Here is a 22,631-nt window from a genome sequence, read left to right as displayed (position 1 = left end):
GTGCTCCTTTCTCTCCTCTCTCAGGCTCTCCCTAGGGAAGCCCAGGCCTAGCAAGGAGACCCATACTCCACTCTCTGAGACCTACACCCACCCCCACTGCAGCCCAGCTCACCTTCCACATCCCCCAGAGACACTGACTACACAACCATTTATGTGGAACATTCTTGCCTCTGAAATTCTTTGTATTGCCCCACCAGTGAGTCTGTGTTTAAACATACATGCTGTAAGTTTAGGTAATATTTGGGGGTGGGGGTGTTACATCTTGTTTCCTCAGCTGGAGTTAGTTCCTTGAAGACAAGAGCCATAAATTATATTTTTTTTACCTCTCAATACCCGGTAAAGGAATTATGGGTAACAGATGTTCAATAAATGTGTGGTTGATTGTTGCTGCAGGCCCCCTTCTGAAAAGCCCCAAGAACAGCTAATTTTGAAGCAAATGAATGAAAGCACCAATACAGCCATGGTTCATGTGTAACAAAGGGACTATATCTGCTTGTCCTCATTAAGGCAATGAATAGATGATGAACCAGCTTGGGTAAGCAAATTCTGCTAGTGACCTAAAGTTCATTTTCACAGGGGCATTTCTGGTAAAGCCCTGAGCTTAGGACTGCCAAGATATGAATGCACATCAGCCAGTAGAGAACATAACAATAAAAGTGAAATGGGAAAGATGTGCCTCAGAACAAAGAATGCAGTGTGCTTGCCTTAGGAAGTAAAACTCAAGCCACTACTTATAGACTGATCAGTTTTTCTCTCTATCCCAACCTTAACGTTCAGGTTAGCCTTTTGGACAGGGAGATGCAACAGGCTAATGTTTGCAGTTCTCCACCCATTCCTGATCACCCTTTTGAATACACGTGGCCTTGTGACTTGCTTTGGCCAATGAAATGTTCATGGAAGGGATGCATGTCACACCCAGGCAGAAGCATTAGGAACCCGTGGCCAATTCTGCAAGCTATCTTCCCTTGCTGCAAACACTCTGGGAGCAGGGGTTTGGGTAGAGATTCAACGAAATTGAACCAGGAAGATGGAGTCCATTCACTCAAGCTAAACGTATTGAGTACCAACATGTGCAAAGAAGGCACCGTTAGACACTGGGAATATACTAGCACACAAGGCAAAGCCCCTGCTCTCACAGATGTTCCTGTCTGCAGGGCAGACATCTATTTTTAACTTCCATAAATGAGTATTTAATTCTGGCTGTGACTCATTACGAAGGGAGGTGGAGCATGTCAAGAGAGCACATAACATGAACATCCTAGGTCTGAGATTTGATGGAGGGACTGATTTAAGAATAAGTAGGAGTTACCAGTTAAAGAATGATCCAGGCTGGGGTCCTGAGCAGAGAGGGGCATAGTGAACCTGAAAAAGAAAAGGCCAGCATGGCTGGACAAGAGAAAGTGGGGGAATGGTCCACCATGCTTGTAAACAGAGAAACCACACTAGATGGGTCCTTGTGACCTTTGTTAATGATTTCAATAACTTATTCTAAATTTACTTGGGTATCCTTAAAACAAACACTGGTCATACATCACTCTTATAAAATCCTTTTCTCTACCCCAGCAGCCCTTTAGAGTGGCACGGAGTTCTTCCTTGCTGGGAGAGCCTGAAGCAAGTTGAGAGATTGAACATGTACCCCTGTCATGAGGTCATGAGTGGTGTCTCCCACTCCTTTAGAAGTTACCATCACCTTCTGCCATCCCAGGTACCCGGCAGGGCTGCTCTGCAGAGACCAGGATCAGCTCTGGCTATATTGGTAGAAAGGCATTTGTTATAGGTATTAAGTTGCTTATGGAATCATGGAGAAAGGGATTCTCTACTGTGTTTCTAGGAAGAACCTAAAGCCACCCCACATAACTGGGCCACCAAGAATGCTGCTGCCCTGTCACAGTGTGGATGCACTGCACCTGTTGAAACTGGAACCCGCTGCCACAGCTGCTGGCTTGAAACCATACGCATCAGGAAATTGGGTGTCGCATGACTTGCCCCTCTCCCCAAGCACCTCACTTGCAAATTCAAGACTTGCACAAATGCGAGGGATCAGCAGGACCTAGATCACAACCAGAACCTAGCTTTAGAGGAGGCTGGGAAGTGACACTGTAAGTTGTAGTTTCTGCAGTGTGGAAAAGCTGCTGGAAGAGGGTCGAAGGAGATTTTGAGCGCGTAACTCATGGCGCTTGTCACACCACAGCTCAGAGGAACTGACTCCAAGTGACAGCCCTGCTCTTGAAAACCTTTCGGCTCTCACTTTAGCAATTGAAAACCCTATACTTATCTAGTGCCGCATTCCTGGTCTGGATCTTGTTTTTTCTCCACCAAGAATAAAACCACTGTATTTCTCCACTTCTTCTGCATTTTGTTAAAGCATGTGCCCTTCTGTTTATCTGTTCCTTGTGTTAAGAACATTAGAAGCTGTAGGAGGATGAGTTCATCACAAGTGAGCTTGTCAGAACTCAGCTCTGTGTAATGTGCATACAGGGCTCACAATACGAATGTTTGTCCCATTAAGTTCTTCTATAAGGCAATTGCTGCAGACTGTTTTGAGAAAGTTGTAAAGGGAGCATAAGGAATGCAGTTGGGATGAGCTACAGTGAGCATCTAGCTTAAGGGCCAGAGGAGGGTAGATGTTTCAAACCTCTGTTGGCCTCCATTATTTTCTGTGACTATTTGGACAGTACTTTTAGAGCTTTCTAATTCTCTTTGCACCTTCTTTACCTTAGGCTGCTTTCTTGATCAGATGTTTAGAGAGACCTTGGATTCTCAGGCTTTTGTGTGAGCTTCGATGTTTTCCTGGTGCTGGGCACACGGGAACTGCCAGACTGTTGTCCAAAGTGATTGTGCCATTTTATATTCCCACCAGCAGCATATGAGGGTTCTGAATTCTCCACATCATTGCTCTTATCTGGCTTTTTGATTCTAACATCTTACTGGACATGAAGTGGTATCTGATCGTAGTTTAAATTTGTGTTTCCCTGGTGACTGATGATGTTGAGTGTCTTTTCATGTACTTACTGGTCATTTGGCTGTTTGCCTTGGAAAAGTGTATATTCAGATTATTTTCCCTTTTTAAATGACTCATTAGCTTACTGTTTTTATTATTGAGTTGTAACAGTTCTTTATATGTTCTAGATACAAGTTTCTTATCAGATAAATGATTTATAAATATTTCTGCCATTGTGGTTTTTTTTTTTCACTTTCCAGATAATGTCCCTCAAGGCTCAAAACTTTTAAATTTTGATAAAGTCCAATTGATCTACTTTTTCCCCTTTGTTGCTTTTGTTACTTGTGTTTTTGGTATTATATCTAAGACTTGGCACAAAGATTTACTCCTGTGTTTCCTTCTAAGAGTTTTATAGTTTTTCCTTACATTTTTTTTAAAAATATTTTTTTAAGTAATCTCTACACTTGGTGTGGGGCTCAAACTCATAACCCTGAGATCAAGAATTGCATGCTGTGGGGCGCCTGGGTGGCTCAGTCGGTTAAGTGTCCGACTTCGGCTCAGGTCATGATCTCACGTCCGTGAGTTCGAGCCCTGCGTCGGGCTCTGTGCTGACAGCTCAGAGCCTGGAGCCTGTTTCAGATTCTGTGTCTCCTTCTTCCTCTGACCCTCCCCTGTTCATGCTCTGTCTCTCTCTGTCTCAAAAATAAATAAATGTTAGGGGCGCCTGGGTGGCGCAGTCGGTTAAGCGTCCGACTTCAGCCAGGTCACGATCTCGCGGTCCGGGAGTTCGAGCCCCGCGTCGGGCTCTGGGCTGATGGCTCAGAGCCTGGAGCCTGTTTCCGATTCTGTGTCTCCCTCTCTCTCTGCCCCTCCCCCGTTCAAGCTCTGTCTCTCTCTGTCCCAAAAATAAATAAACGTTGAAAAAAAAAATTAAAAAAAAAATAAATAAAAATAAATAAATAAATGTTAAAAAAAAAAGATTAAAGAAAAAAAAAATTGCATGCTGTACTGACTGAGCCAGCCAGTACATTTTACATTTTAGGTCTTTGGTTTATTGAAGTTAATTTTTGTAATAGTGTGAGATAAGGATCCAATCTCATTCTTTTGCATGTGGATATGGTTGTCCCAGCACTATTTGTTTAAAGAACTTCTCTTTCTCCATTTAATGGTCTCAGCACCTTGTTGAAAATTGACCATAATTAGATGGGCCTATTTCTGGACTCTCAATTCTATTCCATTCACTTACATGTCTGTTCTTATGCCAGTACCACAATGTCTTCATTATTGTTACTTTCTAGTAAGTTCTGAATAGGGGAAGTATGAGTCCTCCGACTTTGTTCTTCTTTTTCAAGACTGTTTTGGCTATTTGGGGTCCTTTGAGTTTCCATATGAATTTTGGCATCAGCCTATAAATTTCTACAAAGTCAGCTGGGATTCTGACGGTGATTGCATTTCATCTGTGGGTCAATTTGGGGAATACTACCATCTTAACATAGTAGGTCCTTTGGTCCATGGAAATGTAACACCTTTCCATTTATTTAGATTTTTTAATTTTTTAATTTTAATTTTAATTAATTTTTTATTCTTTATTTTTGACAAAGAGACAGCGAGACAGAGTGCAAGTGGGGGAGGAACAGAGAGAGGGAGGCACAGAATCCAAAGTGGGATCCAGGCTCTGAGCTGTCAGCATGGAGCCCAAGGTGGGGCTTGAACTCACGAATTGCGAGATCATGACCTGAACCAAAGTCTGAGGCTTAACTGACTGAGCCACCCAGGTGCCCCTATTTAGATTTTTTAAATTGCTTCCAACAATGATTTATAATTTTCAGAATATAACTTTTATGCTTCTTTTGTTAAATTGGTTCCCAGGTATTTTATTCTTTTAATACTATTATAAATGGAATTTTTCTCTTAATTTCATTTTTGGATTGTTCATTACCAAGTGTATAGAAATTCAACTGATTTTTGTATATTGATCGTAAAACTTTGACAAACTGTTTAATACTAATAGCTTCTAATACTAATAGTTTCTAATTATTGCTGCAGGTTTTTTTTTAATGTTTCAAGTTTTTATTTAAATTCTGGGTAGTTAACATATAGTGTAGTGTTGGTTAAAGGAGTAGAATTCAGTGATTCATCACTTACATATAACACCTAGTGCACCTCACAAGTGCCCTCCTTAATGCCCATCACGCATGTAGCCCATCCCCATACTTACTCCCCCCATCCCCCGCCAACAACCCTCAGTTTGTTCTCTACGGTTAAGAGTTGCTGCAGTTTAAAATTTGCTTTCTATTTTACTTATTACTAATTCATGCACAGATTCTGGAAGAGCTTCAAAACTCCCTCCAATATGGCCAGATAAATAAAAAGTCATTCCTGCCCCAGTCTTTTTTTTTTTTTTTAACTGAAATATTCCTCTTAAAATCCTTTGTTTTTGACCACTAATGGACTAGTTGAGCCTAAACCTGGTGCCTGTCATTCTGGGATTTCCCTTTATAAATATCTTGGGATCTTTTTCCTTTCTGCATCCCATGTTTTTCTTTATCTTCGCTAACTGCCTCATTTTCATGGAGCACAAAATCCATTGGCTTCCTGAGAAAGTATATATGAAAGGGAAATCTTTTTGAGACTTAACTTGTTCGAAAAGCTCTATTCCTTACCTTCCACAAGACAGTTTACTTGGGAATGTAGAATTCTACATTGAAAATAACTTCCCAAAACAGACACATAGACCAGTGGAATAGAATAGAAACCCCAGAACTAGACCCACAAACGTATGGCCAACTCATCTTTGACAAAGCAGGAAAGAACATCCAATGGAAAAAAGACAGCCTCTTTAACAAATGGTGCTGGGAGAACTGGACAGCAACATGCAGAAGGTTGAAACTAGACCACTTTCTCACACCATTCACAAAAATAAACTCAAAATGGATAAAGGACCTAAATGTGAGACAGGAAACCATCAAAACCTTAGAGGAGAAAGCAGGAAAAGACCTCTCTGACCTCAGCCGTAGCAATCTCTTCCTCGACACATCCCCAAAGGCAAGGGAATTAAAAGCAAAAGTGAATTACTGGGACCTTATGAAGATAAAAAGCTTCTGCACAGCAAAGGAAACAACCAACAAAACTAAAAGGCAACCAACGGAATGGGAAAAGATATTCGCAAATGACATATCGGACAAAGGGCTAGTGTCCAAAATCTATAAAGAGCTCACCAAACTCCACACCCGAAAAACAAATAACCCAGTGAAGAAATGGGCAGAAAACATGAATAGACACTTCTCTAAAGAAGACATCCGGATGGCCAACAGGCACATGAAAAGATGTTCAGCGTCGCTCCTTATCAGGGAAATACAAATCAAAACCACACTCAGGTATCACCTCACGCCAGTCAGAGTGGCCAAAATGAACAACTCAGGAGACTATAGATGCTGGAGAGGATGTGGAGAAACGGGAACCCTCTTGCACTGTTGGTGGGAATGCAAATTGGTGCAGCCGCTCTGGAAAGCAGTGTGGAGGTTTCTCAGAAAATTAAAAATAGACCTACCCTATGACCCAGCAATAGCACTGCTAGGAATTTATCCAAGGGATACAGGAGTACTGATGCATAGGGCCACTTGTACCCCAATGTTCATAGCAGCACTCTCAACAATAGCCAAATTATGGAAAGAGCCTAAATGTCCATCAACTGATGAATGGATAAAGAAATTGTGGTTTATATACACAATGGAATATTACGTGGCAATGAGAAAAAATGAAATATGGCCTTTTGTAGCAACGTGGATGGAACTGGAGAGTGTGATGCTAAGTGAAATAAGCCATACAGAGAAAGACAGATACCATATGGTTTCACTCTTATGTGGATCCTGAGAAACTTAACAGGAACCCATGGGGGAGGGGAAGGAAAAAAAAAAAAAGAGGTTAGAATGGGAGAGAGCCAAAGCATAAGAGACTGTTAAAAACTGAGAACAAACTGAGGGTTGATGGGGGGTGGGAGGGAGGAGAGGGTGGGTGATGGGTATTGAGGAGGGCACCTTTTGGGATGAGCACTGGGTGTTGTATGGAAACCAATTTGTCAATAAATTTCATAAAAAAAATAAAAATAAAAAAAAAAAAAAAAAAAAAAAAAAAGAAAATAACTTCCCAGAGTTTTGAAGACACTATTCTATAGTCTTCTAGCTTTTAAAGTTAATGCTAGAAAGTCCAGTGCCAATTTCAGTCCTGATCTTCTTTATGGACCTAAGTTTTTCCTCTATACCAGCTTTTAGGATCTTCTATTTGTCATTGTTTAGAAATTTCATAAATAAGTGCTTTGATACTGGTGTTTTCTTCCTCATTCTTTTGATGACTATTTGGGAGGCCATTTCAATGTAGAAACTCCTACTTTCCAGTTCTGGGAAATCTTCCTATATAATTCCTCCCCCCCCCCCCCCCACTTTTTTTCCCTGTCTTTCTGGAGAGAATAAGCTATTACTGATAGTTTTAATTGTAGCTATTTATTTTTAGTTTTTTCTATAATATAGGAACCATACTCTGTTATACTACAGTTGCTCTTTCTTTTTTTCTTTTCAAATTTTTTTAGCACTAATTTTTTTTTGAGAGAGAAGCAGAGCATGAGCAGGGGACAGGCAGAGAGAGGGAGACACAGAATCCAAAACAGGCTCCGGTCTCTGAGCTGTCAACACAGAGCCCGACGTGGGGCTTGACTCATGAACTGTGAGATCATGATCTGAGCTGAAGTTGGACCCTTAACCAACTGAGCCACCCAGGAGCCCCTATAGTTGCTATTTCTTTTTAATATGTTTAATAATTTAATATTCAGAATGTCAGAGCACACAACCATTAAATACTTGGTCTCCCTTGAACATATCAGTTATTCTTAGAACCACAGGTAAATATATATTCAGTGATCAACATCAGTTAGTCCTTATGCTGATGTTACTTCAAGTACTTTTGTTGTCTAAAGATCATTCTCTAGATTAAGATTCCCCAGGAAGAGTTCATGGCAACAGTATTTCCTTAGTTCTTAAGTGTTCATAACAGTATGCCTGAAGTTCAGCTTGGTTAATTATAGAATCCTTGGCTCATTTTCTTCCTTGAGTATTTTAAATATGTATTCCACTATCTGGGAAAAATAATAAACTATTGTTGAAAAGTCTGCTGACAATCTGATTACTTTCTCTTATATTTGTAAGACTTGGTCTTTTTGCCTTTTCTTTTTTCTTTTCTTTTCTTTTCTTTTCTTTTCTTTTCTTTTCTTTTCTTTTCTTTTCTTTCTAAAGCGCATTTGTTTTCCTTGAGTATCTCTTGGTGTTATCTATTCCAGGCAGATTTTCCTAGGTATGCTGTATTACATTTAAATGCTAGATCAAGTCTTTAGTTCAGAAATAGTTTTATGAATTAAAGGTTTTAGTATTTTCTTTGGATTTCTTCTGCAGGGAGTGCCCTTATACAGATGTTGGTTTGTCTTTGCCTATCATCTATTTATATCTCTCACCTTCTAAATTTTTTTATATTGTAGGACAATTTTTAAATGTCTGAAAATTCTTTTATGCTCCCTCTTTCAAAGGGTAGAACCTAATTTCCCTTACCTTGAGTGTGGGCTGGACTTACTTAGTGACTCACTTCCAGTGCATAGAATATGATGGAATCGGTGGTGAATAACTAGGTCCTCATTGGCATCACAGCTTTCTCCTTGCTGTCACTCATGAATCATGTACACCACAGGGTATACCTTAGGAGAGCAGAGTGGGCCAGGATTGCTTTCCTAGCTCAAAGGCCTTTTTACTGTTATAAAGAGTTAATCAATATTGCCTTGTGCTTGGGGCACCTGGGTGGCTCAGTCCTTTGAGCGACTCTTGATTTTTGCTCCAGTCATGATCCCAGGGTCGTGGGATCTAGCCCCACATAGACTCCCGCATCAGGCTCCACACTGAACATGAAGCCTGCTTAAGATTCTCTCTTTTGCTTGGGTGCCTGAGTGGTTCAGTCAGTTGAGCTACTGACTGGCTCAGGTCATGATCTCACATTTCATGGGTTCAAGCCCCGTTTTGGGCTCTGCACTGACAGCTCAGAGCCTGGATCCTGCTTTGGATTCTGTATCTCCCTCTCTCTCTGCCCCTCATCCACTCATGCTCTGTCTCTCTCTCTCTCAAAAATAAATAAACATTAAAAAAATAAAAATTTTTTTTAATTAAAAAAAAAAAAAGATTCTCTCTCTTGCTCGCTCTGCCCCTCTCCACAACTTGTGTGTACACACTCTCTCTCTAAAATAAAAAAAAATAAAAAATATTAAAAAAATATATTGCCTTGTGCTTTTTGAAAGTACCTGCCTCCTCCCCCACTTTATCTGGATCTTCTCTTGCCTTTCTCCACAGTGTCTCTGTGCTGCTCCATTTAGCATCTACCCCCATAGATTCTCCTCTGAGAGGGACTTTGTCCTGCAAAGGAGATTCCGTTGGTTACTGCTGAGACTTAATAGGGCCTAGACTGTCCCATACAACCTAACCTTTCCTTTGCCTTCACTCTTAGCACCCCTTTCAGGTTCTGTCACTGCTCTAAAAATAAGCTGAATTAGCTTTCTATGCTGACTGAGGACATTTAGATTTTGGAGTAAGTACCTTCGGCAGTTTTTTTTTTTTTTTTTTTAATGAGTTTACTGGTGCTCAGTGCCACCAGAAGACCTTTTGCCTGTTTTCTACTGCCTCCTGCCACTTGCTGATACCATGTGGGTCTTATTGCTGCTCTCCTTGTACTTGGGAATTCGCAGGATACCTTATTTTATAGTAGGTCATTGTTGTGCATTTGTGGTGGCGGTAGCTATTGCTGGAGAATTAGGTAGATTAAAAGATATACCGAGGCGCCTGGGTGGCTCAGTCTGTTAAGTGTATGACTTTGGTTCAGGTCAAGATCTCATGGTTCATGGGTTTGAGCCCTGCATCCGGCTCTGTGGTAATAGCTCAGAGCCTGGAGCCTGCTTCAGATTCTGTGTCTCCTTCTCTCTCTGCCCCCCCCCCCATGCTGTCTCTCTCTCTCTCTCTCTCTCTCTCTCTCTCTCAAAAATAAACATTAAAAAAATTTTAAAAACATAGGGGCTTTTTCGGATAGTAGAAATAATATGTACTCATTGAAAACAATTAGGAAAACACAGATGAAAGGGTACCTGGGTGACTCTGTTGGTTCAGTGTCTGACTTTGGCTCAGGTCATGATCTCTCAGTTCATGAGTTTGAGCCCCACATCAGGCTGTGCACTAACAGCGTGGAGCCTGCTTGGGGTTCTCTCTCTCCCTCTCTTTGCCCCTCCCCTGCTCATTCTCTCCCTCTCTCTCTCAAAAATAAACATTAAATTAAAAAAAATACACCATTTTACTCTTGCACAGAAAGTATCACAGTTTTAATTTTTAGAAGTCTGGATTTTCTCTTTCCTACATCTTCTGGTTCTTGGTTTATGGACCCTACATCAACTCTTAATTCTGTAAGTATAATAGTGATTTTTAAAATAACCTTTTAGGGGCACCTGGGTGGCTCACTCGGTTAAGTGTCCGACTTTGGCTCAGGTCATGATCTCACAGTTCGTGAGTTCAAGCCCCATGTCGGGCTCTGTGCTGACGGCTCAGAGCCTGGAGCCTGCTTCAGCTTCTGTGCCTCCTTCTCTCTCTGCCCCTCCCCTGCTCATGCTCTGTCTCTCTCTGTCTCAAAAATAAATAAACATTAAAAAAATAAATAAAATAACCTTTTATTCTCCCTGCATTGTTCTTATTTTCTTTAAGTTCCCTTTTTGTTATTGTTTCTGAATCTCATTTTCCTGTCAGTCTTCCCTCCACTATCTTGAGATCTTTGGCCCTCCAAACATATATAGAATTAAGCATTCTATCAGGAGCTCTGTGTATATATGTAGGACTTCTCAATCAGTGAGCTTCTTCATTATTGCTTGGCAGAGACTCATGTAGTTGAAGGACCCTCAACAGTCAGTATCACTTTCCCCAGCTTGGTGTACTCCCATATACCTCCATGGGGTGGGGATAGAGGGTGATCGAGCTTAATTGCCAGTGTGTTCTTAGAGGAACTAAAGGAGGAGCAAGGAGGGGTCTCATGGTTCAATATAGAGACATAGAGACCTTCCTTAACTTCCCTATCTAATAAGGCACTGAAAACATGACCAGTGTCTCCGTGTCCAGATCCTCTATGTTTCAACTTGTCCTAAAAATAAACTTTCCATCTTTTGCCAGGGTGGGAACGAGGCCATCTCTTGTCTGCCCTGGGGTGAGAAATAAAATTTAATTATTTAACTTCTTACAAATTGAGGTGCCTGGCTAGCTCAGTCAGTGGAGGGTGTGACTCTTCATTTCAGGGTTGTGAATTTGAGCCCAATGTTGAGTATAGAGATTACTTCAAAATAAAATCTTAAAAAAACAACAACAAAACTTCTTACAGATTTTTAACTACTCTGTTTTGAGCTCCACCCATACTTACCTCTTCCTTCAGAGTTGCCTAGGACAATTATTGGTTCACTTATGAAGTCTTTTGGGATTCTGAAATTTTTAACATTTGTTCCCCAACTCTTACAGGCACTTAAATTTAAAGTCAGTTAAGTTCTTTCTTATGCTCTCTAGATTCCAAAATTTTGTTGGCATCTACCCAGTTCTCCTTATCCTTAGAGATCTATGAAGTGTTTTTTTAAAAATCCCTTGTTATTTAAATGGAGTTCAAAAGCAGAAGCAAATACATGTTTACCTCTGCCATCCTTTTAATAAGTTCCTTTTCTGCTTAAACTGAGAATAGTTGTATTAATGATAATACTAGAAATAAATCTATGATAATGTGTTTTCTAGAGAAGTGTTCTGAATTGGGCTGAACTAAGCCCATGCATGCCACGTAATAGTTTTTTTAAAAAATTACCTAGGATTTTTACTTTATATTCATTAAAACCTATTTAGGCATATTTAGGCATTGATTTTAGAAAATCATATCACACTTGTATATACATAAGGAAAATGAAAGCAGAAATTAAGGTTTTTCTAAAACTTCCTTACATTTAATGTCCTAGTCCTCTGAATTATATATGTATGTATATATATATATACATATATATGTATATATATGTATATATATATGTATATATATGTATATATATATATGTATATATATATATGATTCTTAATTGTGTTAAAAAAAAACCCCACATAACCTAAAATTAACCATCTTAACCATTTTTTGGAAGATTTTATTTTTAAGTAATCTCTACACCCAACATGGGTCTGGAACCCACAGCCCCGAGATCAAGAGTTGCATATTTTGCCAACTGAGCCAGTCAGGTGCCCCCCATCATATCCGTTTTTTAAGTGTACAATTCAGTAGTTTTAAATATATTCACACTGTTGTGAATGAACTTTTCCTTCTGTAAAACTGAAACTCTGTAACCATTAAACAACTCCCCATTTTCCTCTTGTCTCCGCCCCTGGCAGCCACCATTCTATTTTCTGTTTCTATGAATTTGACTACTTAGATACCTCACATAAGTGGAACCATTCCATATTTGTCTTTTTGTGACCAGCTTATTTCACTTAGTGTAATGTCTTCAAGTTTCATTCATGTTGTAGCATGTGTCAGGACTTCCTTTTTAGTGAAGTAAGTTTTGTGGAGAAAGAAAAATGCATCTCCCTTTAACAAGCAGCGTTGAAAATATGACTCACTCTGAAACGCTGGCTCAAAAATTTTAAATAAGTGGTAAGGCCAAACCTGAGGATGGAAAAGAAAGAAAAGGCATTTCTCACTTCCCCGGAATAAATAACAGCTTGGTTGCAAGAGCAATAACATGTCAAATATGTATTATCCTTGGGGTTTCATGGCAAAAAACCTTACCTACTGATAATATAGTAAATATCAAAAGAATAACTACTCAATTAATGTTAAGTTGAATTGAAACGCCAGCCCTTAGTTTCCTCAAAGGGCTCTTAAATAAGCGTGTCTGATCCTGGGAGAAGAGACAAAGCCCAGTGTTTAGCTGCTGCAGTCTGGTTGTTATGTTGTGATCTGCAAATTTCCCAATTCCGTTTCCAGGGTTTGCCTCCACACCGTGAAGCCCAGTATAGGGGCAAAGGGAAAATGGAAGGTCTGCGTAAGCCTGAATTGGCATGGGAAGCCAGAGTACTTGTTCAAGTTTGTATATAGAGAGGAATTTCCTGAACCCATTTTGGGGCAAAAAATTACTTTTTTCAGAATGAGCATGGTAACCCACTACTTCCCTGCTGCCTATTGAGAAACGTGCAGATACTTTCTACTTGGCACTCACACATCTGCCTTCCTTATACTTGGTCTTTTTCTAATTCCCTGGCTTCCTCTCTGTTGTTTCCTTCCCTTGCCTTTCTCTCCTTTCTGCCTTGCCGGTTCCCCTACTGAACTTTTGTTTCCTCTTCCATCCCCTTGAGTCCTGCGTCCTGTGTTGTGCCTTGCCTCCGCTGGCCTCCTTCCCATTCTGCCCACTGTGTACTTGTCTGCAGACAACCCAGAGGGGCCTCACAGGCTGGGTGGGGTTTCACTTGGGTAAATTACCACATCCTGGAGCATCATCCAGCAGTGTTTTCTTAAGACTTGGGAATTGAAGTCAGCGCATTTAGTGGGGGGAGAAGTGAAACCATTTAGTGGGATGGCACTCCAGAGAACGGCTCTGTATAAATCAACAAACGGTGACATTGCATGAAAATGATCATGAGGGGAGTCTTAAGTGGGGACCAGAGGACCAGCAAAAGGACAAGGGCCTATAAGGTGATGATGGAATCAGGATGGGACAGCCAGGGCTGCTGGTTGTGGCTGGGTTCATTAGCCAGTGGTCTTTCCCCCGACCTAACCCACTGAAGCTTGGTCAGTGGTAGGGCTGCACTGGGGCCAACTGTCTGGTTCCATTGCTGTCTGTTCGTGGGTAAACCTGGGCTCCACCCTGTTCTAGTTTGAAAAGAAAATTTAGAAAGAAAAAGATGCTCAATTTTTACTTCTAAAATAATGCTCCAGGTGTATAGAATATTATTACTTCTTCCTGGCTTGGAGGTGGACTCTCCAAGGTCATTTTAGAAGCCCCTCTGCAAAATGTTCCTTGAGTCATTCTTGAGCGTACTATTACAGAAAAGACCTATCTTATGGGGGAGAAGCCATGAACATTGTAATTTCAAGAATAGTCATTAGGCCCTGGCCCAAGAATGGGACCTAAATTTTATTAACAAAATCTAAAATTCCATTGACAGGTTTTTTTTTTGTTTTTTTGTTTTTGTTTTTGTTTTTGTTTTTATTGAGAGACAGCGACAGAGCATGAGCATGGGAGGGGCAGAGAGAGGAGGAGACACAGAATCTGGCAGCCTCCAGGCTCTGAGCTGTCAGCACAGAACCCTATGCAGGGCTCGAACTCACAAACTGCAAGATCATAACCTGAGCTGAAGTTGGATGTTTAACGGACTGAGCCACCCAGGCGCCCCATCCATTGACAGTTTTATCCCCAATTTAAGTATTTAACCCTCCCTTAGAATGAAAGCAAATCTCAGAAGGGGGCAATAGATCACCCCTTATGAATCTTTAGCCTTAACTCACACTCCTCACCTCCATTCCCCCATCCTTTGTTCCAGGTGAACCAGAATTCACTGGTGGAGCCAACCAGAGGCTTTTGCAGGCCTTCATGCCTGAAACTTTTGAGCCTCATTTTTCTACTTGGGACCCTTTTCTCTCTCTTGTTTAACTTCCCATTCTTCAAAATCCAGGCAATGTCACTCCCTGTTCAAAGTCTGTTCTGCAAGGCAAGCATAGCCCAACTGAGCCTTCCCTGCCTACTTACTTAGGTCTGTCTTCCCTGATGGCTCTTACCCCAGTGGACTCTTTGGCTTACAGGCTTATCTTCCCACTAGGTTAAGCCTCCATCAAAGATGTGAGCTGTACCTTGCTCATCATTGAATCTCGCATCTAGAACAGTATCTGACCCAGAGTAGGTTCTGTTTATGGAGTGAGCGAAGTTTTTGCTGCCAGTGTGTCTCTAATGGGGGTGGCGGTGCAGGGCTGGAGGGGAAAAAGGGAAGAAGCCAGGAGAAGCAGCATCAGAGGAGGCTGCTGAGAGGAGGCTGGGCTTACCGAAGGCAACCCCCCCTGGGAGATAGTTTTGCAAAGGGCCAGTTTAGAGACATGCTAAATCCTCTTTTACTACTGTCCCTCAGAAGGTAACTATAATTGCTGAAATTTCAAATTATTAACACATTTGATGCATTTGCCAAAGTGGTGTTTAATGACCTGTATTTCACACAATAAAGTAGGGCAAAGTTAAAAACCCAAGTTTGCTTTAGATGTGTATCTGCCACCATCTGTTGGTTCCCGGATCCTGGGTTACATCATTCTTATTTTTACATTAAACATTACCAGTAATAAAAACAAAGAAAGGGGGGAAATAAAAGCTCATGTAAGGAAATTCTGATTTCACATGGTCTCGACAGAGTCTTTTGCTTCTCAGTAATTCCAGAAACTGAAAACAACAGGAAGATGTCTTATTGAGAAAGACCACTTTCAACTTGACCATGAGTCAAAGAAGGAAGAAAAATTCCTCAGATGGAGAAACCAAACCCCGGACTTCGTTTGTCAACAAATTCTTCAGGAGCTCAAAACTCAGGCCCACCAAAGCTGAAAGCAGAAAAAAGAGCAATGATCTTGAAGCTGCTGATTTCCAACCCAGCGATGACGCACAGAAAACAGAAAACATCTTAGATACTGGTAAACTGACTGCTGTTATTTCTCTATTTTTTAGAATAATGTTTCCCCCGAAAGACATCATATGGGTTAAACTAAACCTAATATGAGTCTCTATTCTAAGCATTTACTATGTTACTTAAATGCTTTAAATACTTCAAGAATTTTACTTTTAAATTATTAGCATTTAAATTACATGTAACACTACAGGAAGGTATAGAGAAAAAACCTTGTTTCCTTTCATTTTGATACAGTATTTTGTTCATATACATGCATTTATGGTCAACCAGCCAGTCAATAAACATTGATCGAGTACCTACTGTATGTCAGCCATTATTGTGTTAGAAATGCAGCCACATAACACAGGACCTTACGTACACAAGGAACCAGATGCAGACATAATTTCAGCGTGATAAATGATACAAAGAAACAAAAGCAGGCTAAGGAGACTAAGAATGATGGATGGGGTACTACTTTAGATGGGGTTGCAGGGAAGGAGTCTCTGATTTGGTGGCACCCGAGCAGAGATCTGAATAAAGTAAGCCAAGTAGAGTGAATGAATAAAGCCAGTCACGTAGATGCCTGTGGGAATAGCTTCCCAGGCAAAGGCAGCTATAAATGTGAAGGTCCAGGGTGGGACTGAGCCTGGAGTACTGGAGAGTGAGCCCAAGGTCAGGGGTGCTGAAGCAGGATGAGAGGAGAGAGGACAAAAGTAATAGGACAGTCACAGAGGAGGTAGCTGGGGGCCAGAATGGGCATCTTTTGCAGTTATAATAATAGCTTGCAAATCCCTCTTGAGCTTACACAGAGCTGTGGTCCTACTTCTGAAACATATTTTTATACTGCTCAATCCCCACGTTGCTACATGATGTTTATATGCCTAATTTTAACAGCTGCATGATATTCCATCCTTTGCCCGTCAGTGAATATTTTTGTCTTTCCCTCTTGCCTCTTCCATACGTCATTGTATTTCAGCCTTGTTTTTTAGTACAAATTCTTAGAACAGAGATTACAAATTCAAGGGTTATGAAAATAAATAATGCCCAATCTTTCCTTAAAGCTATGTGTCATGTACAATGCCATTAATATATTGTCTATTAGAGGGGCACCTGGGTGGCTCAGTCAGTTGAGCGACCGACTTTGGCTCAGGTCATGATCTCACAGTCCATGAGTTCTAGCCCCACGTTGGGCTCTGGGCTATATATATTATTATATATATAATTTATTAGATTAAATGTATTTTTAAGCATTTTAATCTTTTAATGCAAACATACCCAAAAGTAGAGAGAATAGTATAAGGACCCCCCATGATCACTTCCCTCTAACAATTATCAACCCATGGCCAATCTTGTTTCATTTATACCTACCCTCATTTCTGTCAGATTATTTGCATCAAATACCAAAAATAATATCATTTTGGCTAGCTCGGTTGGTTGAGCATCCAACTTTTGATTTTGGCCCAGGTCATGATCCCAGGGTTGTGGTATCAAGTCCCGTGTTGGGCTCCCCACTGACCATGGAGCCTGCTTAAGATTCTCTTTCTCTCTCCCTCTGCCCCTCTAACCTGCTCATGCTTCTCTCTCTCTCTCTCTCTCTCTCTCTCTGTCTCTCTCTCTCTCAAAAAAAAAAAATATATATATATATATATAATTTTATTTGAAAGTAGATTAAGTATATTTTAAATATTTTTTAGAAATAGGAAGTTAAAGTCTACTTAAAAAGAAAGACAACCTCTATCAGAAAATTGTTGGTATTTGTTCTAAAGTATGAGTTGAAGTTTTAGGAGCATAGTTAATGAATACCTATAACCATGATTAAATTAATAGTGCAAGGCCAGGCAGCTGGTTTTCCCCACTGGCCAACACTGGCCACTCAAGCCATGCATGGCTTGTCCATTTCCACATCTCCCCAAATTCAGTGGTACCTGGAGTCATGTTAATCCTGCCCCCAAAATGACTCTTGGATCTGGTTCCTCCTCTCCATTGCTGTTCTGGCTTTCATTGTTTTTTGTTTTTTGTTTTTTTGCCTAGACCACTGAAACAGCTTCCTAACTGGTTTCTCTGCTTCTATTCTTGCTCTCTTGCCAACCCGTACTCCATAGTGCCACTGGGTCCTCTTCCTAAATCACAGATATGATATCTTTCAGCTGCTTAAAATCCTTCACTGAGTCTTTCTTGCCTTGAAGAGAATGTCCACAATCCCAAACATGGTCTTCAAGGTGTTTGTGATCAGATGGATCTCTCTTCATGACCCCTGCCTTCCCCCAACCTCATGTTCACCCACTACTCCTGACATTCAGATTTACTTGCAGTTTCCTGAGCTGGCCACATTCTTGCAAAGGGGTTCCCTGTGCCTACAAAGACCTTCCCTTGTGTCACCATCCTCCTGCACCCCTCCCCCCATTTATCCTTCCCTCATGTCCACCCACCTGACTGACTCTCACTCACTCTTAAAGTGCATTCACACACCCCTTTCTCTTGAAAGATTGCCATGTGACCTGCCCATGGGAGCTGAGGTGCTTACTGTCACTATCGTGTGCTCATGTACCCTCTGCCTGCCCCCACCATTGTACTTCTCTGTTTTGTGAGCATGGATTTCCTGTCGGCCTGTTTTTTTTTTTTTTAATGTTTATTTATTTAGAGAGAGAGAGCAAGCAAGCAGGGGAGATGCAGAGAGAGAGAGAGAGAGAGAGAGAGAGAGAGAGAGAGAATCCCAAGCAGGTTCCACACTGTCAGCACCAAGCTCAATGTGGGACTTAAACCCACGAACTGTGCAATCATGACCTGAGCTGAAACCAAAAGTCAGACGCTTAACCAAGTGAGTCATCCAGGTGCCCCTGCCTTTTCCATTGGACACGTAGCTCATGGAAAACAGGAACTTGTTATCTTGGTTCCCTGCACAGCAACACCCACGTTACAAACATACAAACGTTATTATGTTTTATGAAACCACTGGGATTCATGGTTGTTTATGACCAAGAAACCAACCCTGGAAGATATAAGTTGGAAAAGAACTTAATGTGAAGATACTTCTTAGCTCACAGAATCATATGGAGAAGCAGGGGCTTGTCTCAGCGGTAAAGCAGTCAGGAAAAGGTCCCGAATCACTCCATAGAACTGTTCATGTGTCACTTTGTGCTCTCCATAGGGCACCAGTCACCACAACTCAGCCAACTGGTAGCAGCAGCTCTGACTCAACTGCCTTATATCTTGAGCTGTGACATAAGCTATCCTTTGAAGAAAGGGTTTTATGTATTTAAAAAAATGAAATATATGGTTTGTAAGTTCATGTCCATGGATCTGAAAAGAACAGCTTTAAATCCAAATGACAGCCCTGCCTTAGTTTAAAGCTAAAGTTCTCTTTTCTGCTTATTATGGATCTTTGATAAGAAATACAATTGCTGAGAAGTCTGTTTTGCTTGCTGTTTGCTACGAGCATTGTGAGGCCTTTCCTGAATGTAACCCGCTGTGTAGTAGAATGGGTTGTAAACCTTCCTAAATGTAGTCCGATATGTGATGGAATGAGTGATTGTACATAAACTAACCGGCATTTCTCGCTTCTGTAAACCTGCTTGCTTAGCACATTCCTCACCTACCCTACCCCCTTCCCCCTTCCCCCTTTTTCCTCCCGCCACAAGTAACGGACAAAGCCTTCCCGCCAAAGGACAGACAAAGGATGCCCAATCAGAGAACAACAAATGTCCTTACTTTAAAATCAACCAATCAGGCACCTCATAATTTAAAACCTCCCCTGTGCTACTTGTCTCTGTCTATAAAAGCGCTGTACCAACCCTGATTGTGGCCTCTTGCGTCACCGGCGACGAGTGCGTGGGGGACCAGGTTCGAACCTGCAATAAACGACCCTTGCCGCTTGGCTTTGACTTAACGACTCTGGTGGACTTTTGTGGGAGGTTTCGGAACTTCGGGCATTACAGATCTCATAAATTAGTACTTATATTTATACTGAGGCATTCGATAAAAGTCTATCATGTTGATTTGTTTTGGTAATTAAGGTGCTTTAAAGCTAATATTCATTCATTCATTCATTCATTCATTCAGTTATTTGTTCATTCAACAAATATTTATAACATACCTCTCATGTAAAAGGCCCTGCAGAGTCCCATCTCCCTGGGAAGCCCTAGGAAATGTAAGTCACCATGCTCCTGAGAAATGAAGAAGGCAGAAATTAGAGTTTCTGTTTTACAGATGAATCACCCAAAGCTCAGAGAAGCCAAATTACTTGCTCACCTGCAGGACCCACAATTTGAACCAAGTCTTCCACTTCTGCGGTCTTAGACTTGCCCATCAGATCAACCGTTACAGAATGCCCAAGCAGGATGTGGTCTGAGAAGAGAGTCCTGAATCTGTCTGCGGGTGACCTTTGAGAAACAATTTGTTTGAATAGGTGAATGTGGTCACCAGAACATAGAGGTTGATTGGTAAATGTGGTGAAGTGAGACCAGCAAGTACAAACCACCTTTTCCAAACATTTGACAGTAAAGGAAATGATTGACAGAACAGTGGCTTGAGAAGAAAAAGGTTTGGGAAAGCTGGAACTTGAGCATGATCGTAGGTCGATTCTATGGGGATAAAGTCTTAAAAACAAAAGAGAAAGCATAAGGTATCATGCAGAGAAATATTTTAACACAAAAATTTATTTACGTATTAAAAATTTTTAATGTTCATTTATTTTTGAGAGTGAGGGTGAGAGAGAACATGAGCCAGGGAGGAGTGGAGAGAGAGGGAGACACAGAATCTGAAGCAGGCTCCAGGCTCTGAACTGTCAGCACAGAGCCAGACACGGGGCTCTAACCCACGAACTATGAGATCATGACCTGAGCAGAAGTCACGCTTAACTGTCTGAGCCACCCAGATACCCCCTAACCCAAAAATTTAAACACATATACACACATAATGGGTTCTGGAGCAGTCTGTTCTAGGTTCACATTCTGACTCTGCTACTTACAGTCTCTCTGTGTCTCAGGTTCTAAATCTATGAAACAGTGTGATTGAGACTCTTTGCATTAAGCTTAACAAAGTGTCCTGGACTCACTGCATGCAAGAGTTAGTCCCTCCCCATCCCCCCATCCCTAACTCGCTTCTGCTCTACTCAAAATTCGGGTTGCCACATAAAATACATGCAATATTTAGGGCATACTTTTACTAAGCCATGATTCCTTGTTTACTTGAAGTCTAAATTTAATTGGACAGGCTGTTTTTGTTTTCCTAAATCTGGCAACCATACCCAAAATAAAACACATTGTATGCAATGCACCCTGATAGAAATGGAAGGCCTGTGTAAAGAGATAAAATTGTGGATGGTGCTGCCTCCTACTGGGAGAATGCGGCAACATCAACCATCCCTACACAGACCACACCCTACAGGTGTTTGCTTAAAAATAGCAATCTACACATTCAATGCAATCCCAATCAAAATTGCCCTGACGTTCTTCTCAAAGCTAGAACAAACAATCCTAAAATTTGTATGAAACCACAAAAGACCCCAAATAGCCAAAGTAATATTGAAGAAGAAAACCAAAGCAGGAGACATCACAATCCCAGACTTTAGCCTCTATTACAAAGCTGTAATCATCAAGACAGTATGGTATTGGCACAAAAACAGACATATAGACCCAGAATGGAATAGAATAGAGAGCCCAGAATTGGACCTACAAATGTATGGCCAACTAATTTTGACAAAGCAGGAAAGAGTATCCAATGGAAAAAATACAATCTCTTTAGCAAACTGGGAGACCTGGACAGCAACATGCAGAAGAATGAAGAAGGCCACTTTATTTCACCATACACACACACACACACACACACACACACACACACACACACACAAAAACCTCTCAAAATGGATAAAAGACCTAAATGTGAGACAGGAAACCATCAAAACCCTAGAGGAGAAAGCAGGCAACAACTTCTTTGACCTCAGCCACAGCAATTTCTTACTCAACACATCTCCAAAGGCAAGGGAATTAAAAGCAAAAATAAACTTTTGGGATCTCATCAAGATAAAAAGCTTCTGTACTGCAAAGGAAACAATCAACAAAACTAAAAGGCAACCGATGGAATGGGAAAAGATATTTGCAAATGACATATGAGATAAAGGACTAGTATCCAAAATCTATAAAGAACTTACCAAACTCAACACCTGAAAAATAAATAATCCAGTGAAGAAATGGGCAGAAGACAAGAATAGACACTTTTCCAAAGAAGACATCCAGATGGCTAACAGACACATGAAAAGATTCTCAACATCACTCATCATCAGGGAAATACAAATCAAAGCCACCCTGAGATATCACCTCACACCAGTCAGAGTGGCTAAAATTAACAACTTAGGCAGCAACAGATGTTGACGAGGATGTGGAGAAACAGGAACCCTCTTGCACTGTTGGTGGGAATGCAAACTGGTGCAGCCACTCTGGAAAACAGTGTGGAGGTTCCTCAAAAATATTAAAAATGGAAGTATCCTATGACCCAGCAATAACACTACTAGGAATTTACCCAAGGGATACAGGAGTGCTGATTCATAGGGGAACGTGTACCCCAATGTTTATAGCAGCGCTTTCAACAATAGCCAAATTATGGAAAGAGCTCAAATGTCCATCAACTGATGAATGGATAAAGAAGATGTGGTTTATATATACAATAGAATATTACTTGGCAATGAGAAAGAATGAAATCCTGCCATTTGCAGCAAGATGGATGGAACTGGATGGTATTATGCTGAGTGAAGTAAGTCAGTCAGAGAAGGACAGATATCATATATTTTCACTCATGTGGATCTTGAGAAACTTAACAGAAGGCCATGGGGGAAGGGAAGAGGAAAAAATAGTTACAAACAGAGAGGGAGGGAGGCAAACCATAAGAGACTCTTAAACACAGAGAACAAACTGAGGGTTGATGGGGGGGTGGGAGGAGGAGAAGGGAAGAGGGGTGATGGGCATTGAGGAGGGCACCTG

General features: G+C 41.0%; 1 protein-coding gene across 1 annotated transcript in view; it reads left to right on the top strand.

The window, feature by feature from the left end:
• Nucleotides 1–22,631, top strand: part of LRRC31 (leucine rich repeat containing 31) — a 49,504-nt gene that overhangs the window by 5,469 nt on the left and 21,404 nt on the right. Inside the window, exon 3 of the mRNA XM_047875486.1 lies at nt 15,426–15,682. Within this exon, the coding sequence (XP_047731442.1) occupies nt 15,490–15,682 (193 nt within the window). The 5' untranslated portion in view covers nt 15,426–15,489. The remainder of the gene's footprint in view (nt 1–15,425; nt 15,683–22,631) is intronic.

Source organism: Prionailurus viverrinus, chromosome C2, assembly GCF_022837055.1.
Source record: "Prionailurus viverrinus isolate Anna chromosome C2, UM_Priviv_1.0, whole genome shotgun sequence".
In the NCBI taxonomy this organism is placed as follows: domain Eukaryota; kingdom Metazoa; phylum Chordata; class Mammalia; order Carnivora; family Felidae; genus Prionailurus; species Prionailurus viverrinus.
The sequence above is the reverse complement of the archived record's forward strand: the minus strand, read 5'-3'. Positions and strand labels throughout refer to the sequence as shown.